This window comes from Galeopterus variegatus, unplaced genomic scaffold, assembly GCF_000696425.1.
Source record: "Galeopterus variegatus unplaced genomic scaffold, G_variegatus-3.0.2 Scaffold1089, whole genome shotgun sequence".
Classification (NCBI taxonomy): domain Eukaryota; kingdom Metazoa; phylum Chordata; class Mammalia; order Dermoptera; family Cynocephalidae; genus Galeopterus; species Galeopterus variegatus.
Genome location: NW_007727200.1, coordinates 413,320 through 423,891, shown reverse-complemented (window position 1 = coordinate 423,891; position 10,572 = coordinate 413,320). Strand labels below are relative to the sequence as shown.

The window sequence follows — 10,572 nt, the reverse complement described above, 5'->3', positions numbered from 1 at the left end:
AAGACTTCAAATATCTAGCTGCCAGATACAGAACAAAGGCTGTGATCCCGTCAAAGTCCTAATAGGTCACTCCCACCTCCCCTTTTGGCAAGAACTTTTGGTGTCCCTCATCAGTTTTTTTCAATACAGACATCCTGGACTTTTCTTTCTTTTTGGTGCTATTTTAAATGAACAATCTCTCTCTTAAGTGGCAGACAGTCATCACATTTTCCAGAGGCAGAAATGGAAACAGCAGAAGGCAAGTCACCCGGGTTTGCTGTTTTTCACAGGATCGCAGCGGCCTCAGCGGCGTGGTTTCTGCCTCTCTGCGAGCGGCCGGGAGCGGCGGCGGCGGCGGCGCCATGAGCGGGGGCACACCTTACATCGGCAGCAAGATCAGCCTCATCTCCAAGGCGGAGATCCGCTACGAGGGCATCCTTTACACCATCGACACCGAGAACTCCACCGTAGCCCTCGCCAAAGGTACTCCGGGGCGGGCCTCGGGGCGGGGTACCAGGCTGGGCGCCCGCTCGGGGCTGCGTCCTCGACTCGCGGCCTCATCGCTCCCTTCCCTCCTTCCGTAGTCCTCCGGGAGGCCGCTCCTTTCCCTCCCTCCCGGCTCTGGCGTCGCGGGCCGGCCAGGGCCGCGGCCTCGCCGGGCTCCCTGGCTTCCATCCCGAAGGCCCGCGCCTTAAATCCGGAAACTACAAGACCGAGTGCGCGGAGGGCGGGGCGGTCCTGAAGTCCGAGAACCGGCCGGAGAACACGGAGATACGTGTTTTCCAACTCTGAAATTCGGTGGTTCTGTCGTCTTATCACAAAACAAAGCCTGAGTATTCAAAGAATTTTTCCGGTTAGCTTGAGTTTAGTGCTGATTTGTTGATTCTATAGCACCCATTTTCTCACGTTCCTAATTTCAATTCGTGGAGATATTCCTCAGGTGAACTATAAGTAATGTGCCAAAACTTTGGATTTGCTCTGCGACGCAAACGGTCTCGAAATGCCATCGAGCAAATCACATCCTACTTGTCTCATCTGTGGTATTTACCTGTTAAACTGGAATCCTTCTTAAAGCTTGTTGTGCAACCATCTCCTTAGGGTGCACGTTGAAAATGCTTGCGGCGGCGACCCTGTTTCTGGACTGCTGGTGGGAAGGAGGTTTCAAACTTAGTCTAGGACTTTGTTCAAAAGGTAGATCTGAGTGATTAGCGGGCGTTGAGTGACCCTGTGAATGCTCGCTGGGAAAGGGAGTTCTCTTGCGGATGTTGAGGAGGAAGATGTCCGTACCCAGTACTGTATTTAGCATCGTTACAGTCTGTGTGGGTTTTGTTTCCGTTCACACGTGTTAGGCCTTTGCTTCGCCAGGAAACCAGAAAGAAAATAAACTTTAGCTCCTGAGCTTGGAGGAAATCTCACAACAGTCGAATTCTTAGGAGGGGGGAGCAAGTAATCCAGGTAATTTTCCCAACATATCTGGTGGAGTTATGAACTGCATAGCGTGGTAGGGACAGAGGTCCACGGATAGGAAGAAAATTCTCTAAATCTGTATAATTTTTTAAATCGTTAATTGATAGGAGAGTCGTTTCATAGTATCAAACAAGTAATTAATGACCTTTTTTGGATGATCTGGTAGGTCCTTTTCTAGCACTGGTGTTGGGACTCTGTGTTACAGAACCGTCACACCACAAAAGAGTAATATGAGATGTTCTACGATTGGATTGTGATAATGGTTGCATAACTAAGTTACTAAAAATCTTTGAATTACACTATTAAAAATTACCTAGTCTGTTTAAAAAAGAGTAGTGTGGGGCCGGCCCGTGGCTCACTCGGGAGAGTGCGGTGCTGATAACACCAAGGCCCCGGGTTCGGATCCCATATAGGGATGGCCGGTTCGCTCACTGGCTGAGCGTGGTGCTGACAACACCAAGTCAAGGGTTAAGATCCCCTAGATCCCCTTACCGGTCATCTTTAAAAAAAAAAAAAAAGAGTAGTGTGGGGCCGGCCCGTGGCTCACTCGGGAGAGTGCGGTGCTGATAACACCAAGGCCCCGGGTTCGGATCCCATATAGGGATGGCCGGTTCGCTCACTGGCTGAGCGTGGTGCTGACAACACCAAGTCAAGGGTTAAGATCCCCTAGATCCCCTTACCGGTCATCTTTAAAAAAAAAAAAAAAAAGAGTAGTGTGAAAAACAGGGAGTACCCCGAAACTTCTCTCTCTGCCTTGTGAAACATTGTCTCCTGACACATTATCTCATTAAAACACCTGGTTAATTCTTCATAGTCTTTAGAAATCTACTGTATTTCAAGATGCATGATGGAATTTAGTGGTTATTAAAGACTTGCCCAATGATGCTTCTTAAATAACCTAGTTTTTGCTTGGCCTTATTTTTATATTATGTTTCTTGTGTTTTACAGATGGATATTTAGCAGTATAGTGTTTTAGTTTTTATGATTTTATGTAGTTATGAAAAAGGCTCTCTGAAGTTTTGGGTGAGAGCCATATACAGGTTGAAAACAGTGTTTCTCATTAATGTGGTTTAATAACTTCAATAAGCATTGTCAGGCTGGCCGGTTAGCTCAGCTGATTAGAGTGTGGTGTTACAACACCAAGGGCAAGGGTTGGGATCCCCTTTCCAGGCAGCTGCCAAAAAATAAATAAAAGCATTGTTTTACCTGATATGAATTTCAAGGTGTCTTGCCAGCTTAGGGACTTACCAATGAGTTGGCTGTGCTACCTACTCCTCACAAAGAAAAAAATCCACACATTTTTAGAATTCCCAAAGTGTTAATACTATACATACCCTTTTATGCAAGAACCTAAAAACGTCTATGTTTGGTAACCCACATTTTAAAAAAATTTGTCTGAGGGGCCGGCCTGGTGGCGCACTGCTACAGTGCGCCGCTTGGGAAGCGCGGCAGCGCTCCCGCCGAGGGTTCAGATCCCACATACAGACCGGCCGCTCACTGGCTGAGCGAGGTGCGGGAGCAACACCGAGGGTTGCGATTCCGTTGCCGGTCCTGGTCCGGTACGGGCGCGACACTGAGGGTTGCGATCCGTTGCCGGTCACGAAAAAAGACAAAAAGGAAAAAAAAAATTGTCTGAAAAGCAGCTTCTGGAATCAATAAATATTTTATTAGTCTATACTAAATTCATATGACATTAATTCATATGACAAAACATAATTTGTTCCTTGTATCCTACTTTGATAAGTATATGAATATAGTAATGAAAATTTTTTTGGTCATTGAATTTATGTTTGTACTTATGGCTTTGATATTTAATCCTGCATATATCAATATATAGTTTTCCTTAAGGTATAAGTTAATGTTTAACAGGTTTGGGGGATTTAATCATATTTGCAAAAACTGGAGTTACCAAATCTAAAACTACTTTATAACTGCCCAATTAATATTGGAATACTGGAGACTTAATTTCTTTTCTTTTTGTTGTTTTTGTTGGCTAGCTTTTGTGTTGTCAGCACCACGCTGTAACCACCGGAGCTAACTGGCCATCCCTGGACACTTATTTCAGATTTCAAAGTTAGAAATAGGGAGTTCGGTCTTAAAATTTTAGAATTTACATGACTTGTTGAGTAAGGTGTTACCTGAAAATTCCACCTTTTTCAAAATTCGGATGAAGAATGGTAATATACTGTGTATTTAGATGTAGAGATCCCTGTTACCCCTTTTTAAACTATGGATTAAGAGTTAATCTCTTTAGGGCCGGCCTGATGGCACACTCGGTAGAGTGCGGCGCTTGGGAGCGTGGATCCCATATAGAGACTGGTCCGCTCACTGGTTGAGTGCGGTGTGGGCGCAACACCCGAGGGTTGCGATCCCGTTACTGGTCGCGGTACGGGCGCGACACTGAGGGTTGCGATCCCGTTACCAGTCACGAAAAAAGACAAAAAAAAAAGAGTTAATTTCTTTGAAAAGGAAAAAAAAAAGTTAATCTTTTTGAGTAACATTCTTAGAATTCTCTTCAGAATTCCCACCCTGCCCCCTGGAAAAGCTTTTTTCCTTTTTTTTTTTTTTTTTTTTTAAAGATGACCGGTAAGGGGATCTCAACCCTTGGCTTGGTGTTGTCAGCACCACGCTCAGCCAGTGAGCAAACCGGCCATCCCTATATGGGATCCGAACCCGGGGCCTTGGTGTTATCAGCACCGCACTCTACCGAGTGAGCCACGGGCCAGCCTGATTGGGAAATATTACTATACATACTGAAAAAATACATAATATAAAAATTAAATATTTCAAACAAAGAGCCTTATAACTACCACTCGGAGCAAGACAGACACTGCCAGCATCCCAGAAGCTTCACCACCTATGGCATCTTCCCATTGTGACTACCACCATTTTAAACTAGATGTAAAGGATATTCTGACATTTATAGGTTGATCACGTAAGTTTACATTCCTAAATAAAAGTTTAATTTTGCCCATTTTTGAACTTTATATAAATTGAATTATCTTGTATATATTTTATTTTTGGCTTTTATTGTTGCATAGTATTCCATCTTGACTATAACACAAGTTGTTTTGGGTATTCTATAGTTGACATATGGATTGTTTACAGCTTTTGGCTATTATGAACAATGCTTTTATGAATATTCATGTTTAAGTGCACTGATGCATGTTTTTGTACTTTTCTTGAGGGTATGTATTTAGAATTTGAATCATGGGAACAAGGGAATTGTGTGTCTTTATCTTAATATTAGATAATGCCAAAGAGTTTTCCAAAGTAGTAGTTTACTAGTTTTTACTTCAGTTTTTATATGGAAAAGTTCTAGTTCCATATCCCTCACCAACAATACTTGATATCATATATTTTAATTCTGGCCAGTCTGGTGGGTATGTAGTTGTATGTGGTTTTGATCTCTATTTCCCTAATTACTAATGAGGTTGAACACCTTTTCAAATCTTGGCCATTTAGATTTCATCTCTCATGAAGTACCTTTGAAATCTTCCACCCGTTGAAATGTACTTCTTTTCTAAAGTTCTGTATTCTGAATATGAATCCTTTGTTGGATGTATGTATTACAAATATCTTTTCCCATTTAATGGTTTATTTTGATGAGCAGAAATTCTTCATTTTAGGGTAGACATGTTTATCAGTCTTTTCTTTTATGGCTAGTGGGCTAGTGTTTCTTTTTCTTTTCTACAGTATTTTTCCCTACCCCAGTGCCATGGAGATACTTTATCTTTTTAAACCTTTTTTGGTTTTGTTTTTTCACATTTAGGCCTATAATGCACCTGAAATTGATTTTGTGAATGATGTGAGGTATTTAGATCTTTAAATTTAGTAAGGGATCCACTTGGTTTATATGGTCCATATTATGCTTTAGGTTCTTTACTTGGATATTACTTATAATTTAAATATATCTGTAACTATAAATGACTCTTGCAATTTTTATCTACTTTTTTTTTTCTTCTTTTTCCATGAGGTACCAGGAAACCAGTGGCTAGTTACTGCCTCATTTGCCCTGGTAGAAAGTCCTTGTTTGTGCCTGTTCTGGCATAATGATTAAAAATGTCCCTTTTCTCTCTTGAAAATGTTGCAGTTTGGATAATAGATTATATGGTCACATTATATAAAATTGAAAGCCTACTTGCAGAGGTGCTGCTAAATGGGTAATGTTCTTTATTTTCTGCTAGAGATTTCACAAACTAGCTCTAGTTCTGTCCAGTGAAACTGAGGTAAGTTTGATGGGCTTTGATCCTTCGAACCTAAGTAAATGTAAAGAAGTCTTAAAGGCAGCCTAGAAAGGCTTTGATGTCAGTCTGTTAAGTATGTTTATAGGGTAATTTGGATTGCAGTTTGTTTCTGCAGTTTGTTACACTTTGTAGTCTTTGTCACAGCTCTGATTTTATTTTCTTTCTAGCACTGAGCATAACCTATACTTAATCTTCTTTGCTTATTTGCGTATGTGTTTATTATCTGTCTTTACCTTCCCTCCCCCCTCCAGAGTTTGAGCTCCTGGGTGAGTGAACGTTTATTTAATGAGTGCATAAATGGAAATAATTTAGCATTTTAGCTTGCAGAAGTCTGTTGGGGATACCTCTAAATAAAGCTTTTCTGTGTTCATAACTTTATTTCCTGTTAAATTAAAATATGCACCCCCCCAAAAAAAAAAAAAACAGTAAGGGATTTTGGAGAATTTCAGTGAGTAGGGATGTAAGAAGGTGAAGTCTTATGACAAAATTGACATTATTGGGGAAGTAAACTTTTACTTTGTGACTCAAGCTCAATTATAATTTTCATTTAAAGTTTAAGGGAAGTATCTGTTCGGGATCTTGGAGGAAATTATAATGTGGTGACACGCATAAAATAGTTTGTGGAATAGGTCCAGTTATGTTCACACCTGTCTGTAAGTGAATACGATGCCTAATGGACTAAAATAAAATTCTTATCTAAAATGGAAAAATTCTTATAGTTAGCTGTACCTGGATAATTACTCAGATTAGAATGATTATAGAAACCAGGTTGCCACTGCATTGGAAAAAGAGACTTGTAAAAAGAGTGATTATATAAACCAATTGCTTTTAAAATGGTTTGTCCTTAAAATCAGCGGATTGGAAGAAGGATATAAAAGCAGGTAAATTGTTAACAGATTATTTCTTTAGTAATCTGCTAAGTCTTGCCCACTGACATAGTTTATCTACTTCTTGATTGTTAATTAGCCACATAGTTATAAACTGTGGTCCCAGTGAAGAAAGTGGAAGGCTTTGTATTTTTGTAAGATGGATAAAATACCCGTAAGGTGCTTAAAGATTTCTTAATGACATGGGAATCTAAATCTCAATGCACAAAATTGCTACCTAGAATGATAAAGATCTCATGACACCTCAAGCCACAGTTTCTTTTGGTTACCCTATTTAGTGAGGTTGCCAGAACTTGGAGCCTTGGAAACAGTTTATTGTTGCTATTTAGTCCACAGAAATACTTGGTAATTCTGGGAGTCTAAAGTCAGGTGCCAAAAACTAACTGTTCATTTTCTTGTAGAATAAGATAAGCCATACTTTTCAGAATCAGAAGTAGAGAAAACATCAGGGCTAGCCAGTTACTTCATTTGATTAGAGCATAGCATTACGACACAGGTCAAGCGTGCTGATCCCCATATCGGCCAGCCCCTCCCCCAAAAAAAGAATTAGAGAAAACAGCCCTCCTACAAAGGCGTGTCTATTGTTCCCTGTCTTTGGATGCGTAAGAATTGGAGGTACAGAAAGGTGGACTTGGGAAGTCTGATGCCAGCTTGCTCCCTGCAGGCTCAAGATGAACCATCCCACATAGAAAAAAAGTAGTAGTAGAGAAAAAAACATAAGCCTGAAGAAAATAATAGTAGAAGGAAGAAAATAGGGAGAATAAAGAAATTGTATCTGTGTATGATACTTAGCAAGAGTAAGTATTTGTATTTAACTCCGTGCCTTATTTATAATAGCAGTAACTACAGGTAGTTTAACTTGAATTTAATTACTCCGTGCTAAAAGATGCTCCCTACAGGAACAATTTGCTTTTCATTTCTCTCATGCTGTAAAGTAATACTTAGTTGTTTTTAAGACTGGATATCATTGAAGTAAATTTTTAATTGGATGAAGTGTGAGTTCTGTAAAATAATGTATTCACAAGGGTCTTTCTAGTTTTGTCTGTGGGTGTGTTTGTTTCTGGAAGAAAATGTGACCCAAAAGGCCAATTAGAGTACTTAGCTCTTTGACCTTAAGACAAGTTATTTAACCTTAGCTTTAAATTCTTCACCTTTTCAATAGGGATAACAATGCCCATCTTTCAGAGTCATTCTGTTAATTAAATGAGGTAATATAAAGAATTAACTAGTTTATTTTATTTTATTTTTTTTTTGTCTTTTTTTTTTATCTTTTTTCCGTGTCCGGCAACGGATCGCAACCCTCAGTGTTGCCCCCATACCGGACCGGGGACCGGCAACGGGATCGCAAGCCTCGGCGCTGCTCCCGCGCCTCGCTCAGCCAGTGAGCGGGAACCGGTCTGTACATGGGATCCGAACCCTCGGACGGGAGCGCCGCCGCGCTTCCCAAGCGGCGCACTATCCAGTGCGCCACCGGGCCGGCCCTTAACTAGTTTATTGTAAGTGCTATCCCATTGTTATTTCCAACCACCATTTCCATCTCTATCAAGGTGCTCCGTCTCTCTAGTACCCCAACTCTGTCATTCAGACCTACTGTAGTCTACAGTTTCTTGATCTTACTACCTTTCACTGTCCCTCGTTCCCCTTATAACTTTACTTCCTTCTTTATCCTGCTTAAAATCCATAAGCCGTCATAACAATCAGTGCATATACCCTCAACCCCACCCTGTCTCCTCTTGCTTTCTTATACAAGCGTGGGGAAATTGCTGATTATATCAATGCAGACATGCTGACCAGTTTCACTCTAAATTTGTATTCACTAACCTCAGAAGTCATGGTCACTTTCCCAGCAGTCATACTGTATTTCCACAGTCCATTCGTTTCACTTTTCTACATGGCTATTCCACTTCTCTTCAATTTTCCAATACCTCCTCTCCCATGTTCACCTTCAGCCCATTAACCTTGCTTCCTATTTAACTGAGGAAAGAATAGCAAACAGAAGAGAATTTTGATAAACTTATCCCACATGTACCAGTTACTTGCATCTGTGCCCCAAATCTCTACCTTTTTTCAGGTCAATATAGATAAATGTTATTACTTCTGTCTAAGACCACCCTTCCAGCTGTGCAGTATTCATCCCCTCTTGATGATTCAAGGGCATTGCTCCTGCAGTTCTATACTGTCTCCTCAGTTTTTCCTTCTCTGACATATCTTTCTATTTACAGATATACCATTATTTCTCTCATCTTAAAAACAACAGAAAACCCCCCACTATACTTTAACTGCATTTCCTCTTTTCTATCTATTGCCCCATTTCTGTCCTTCCCTTTATAGCAAAACTCCTTGAAAAGTTTTCTGTACCACTTGTGCCCATTCTTTTTTGAACCCACTTTATTTGGGTTTTTACTTTATTTTTATAGATAAGAAACTATTTTTTTTTTTTTTTTTTTTAAAGATGACCGGTAAGGGGATCTTAACCCTTGACTTGGTGTTGTCAGCACCACACTCTCCCAAGTGAGCTAACCAGCCATCCCTGTATAGTGATCTGAGTGCATGGCCTTGGTGTTCTCAGCACCACACTCTCCCAAGTGAACCATGGGCCGGCCCTAAGAAACTATTCTTATCAGAGTTACCAAAGACTTCCATGTTGCTAAATCGGTGGTTAATTCTTATTCTCATGCTACTTAACCAGTCAGCATTGGATGGCACAATTGGTCTGTTCTCTGTGAAGCATTTACTTCACTTAACTGAATCCTGGTTTTTTCTCTTATCTCACTGGTTGCCTCTCAGTCTCTTTTGTTGATTTTTGAACTCCTGAACCTTCAGCTGAGCACCAGGGCTCAATTCTCTTTTTTTTCCCCCCTCTATATCTTTTTAAAATTATTTATTTATTTATTTAATCATCTGCACTTTTTAAATGATCTCATCCAATTTATTAGGGCTTCACATACTATCTATACATAACTGATTCCTATCTCTATCCTGGACCTCTCCTCTGAACTCCTGGCTTGTAGGAGACAATTGGCCTCTTTAACATCTCCACCTGGAGGGATGACTACTCGGCATCTCAGCTCAATGTGTCCCAGACCTGTTCTTTCATCAGCCTCCCCCTCTAATTGAGTGATGGTTCCATTCTAGTTGGTAGGGCCAAAAACCTTGGGTCATCCTTTTCTTTCAGACCTCATAAGTGATCTGAATCTATCAGCTCTGCTTTCAAAATAGATCCAGAACTTGACCTCTGCCCACCCCTAGTACTCTACTCTGGTCCATTATCTCTCACCAGTCCATTCAAAGATACTCAGGAGTTCCTGGGGGGTTTTTTTTGGGGGGGGGGGTTCTTTTCCCTCCAGTATTGGCCTCTCAGTTGATTCCCTCCCAGCCCTACCCTCCGCCAATTTTACTTGAATGCATCTTTGTAATTAAAAAATAGAGTACATGGAATATGTGGGTAACATTTTCTTAGTGAACCTGTTTTCTTGAATGCTTGACTGGTTGATTGGGAGTGTCATTCCAAATTCACAATCTTTCTGGAGAACTTTGAAGTTACTGCTTTATTGTCTTAACATTCTGATGTTGCTGATGCCAGTCTGATTCTGTCACTTTTCTCTCTGGAAGCTTTTAGAATTCTCTATTCCTGGAATTCATAAATGTACCCACACTGGTGTGGTTTTTTTCCTGAGTGTATCTCTCTGGACCTTGTGCATCTAAAGATCCAGCTCTCTTTAATCTTAAAAATTCATTCTCTCTTGCTCTTGCTCTGTCTCAGATTAGTTTCTATTCTTTTTCCTCCCTACCCCTGTTTTGTTCTGTTTTTTGGATTTTTTTGTTGCTTTCTTTTTAATTCCTGTTGGATGCATTTATCCTCTTCACTTTGCTGTTATGTTGTATTTTCATATCTCTGTCTCAGTTTTATCACTTGGGAGATTAAAATATAAAACCAACCGCAAGGAAGAATGCCCAACTAAAAGCAGCTTAAAGAATCAAGATTAAATTTA

At 40.5% G+C, this 10,572-nt stretch overlaps 1 protein-coding gene across 4 annotated transcripts in view; it reads left to right on the top strand.

The window, feature by feature from the left end:
- The first annotated feature begins 278 nt into the window (after window positions 1–278).
- LSM14A (LSM14A, SCD6 homolog A (S. cerevisiae)) overlaps window positions 279–10,572 on the top strand; it is a 54,742-nt gene continuing 44,448 nt past the window's right edge. For all 4 annotated transcript variants that reach the window (XM_008574710.1, XM_008574709.1, XM_008574708.1 and 1 more), the window contains exon 1: window positions 279–462. In XM_008574710.1, the coding sequence (XP_008572932.1) occupies window positions 342–462 (121 nt within the window). In that variant the 5' untranslated portion in view covers window positions 279–341. The remainder of the gene's footprint in view (window positions 463–10,572) is intronic.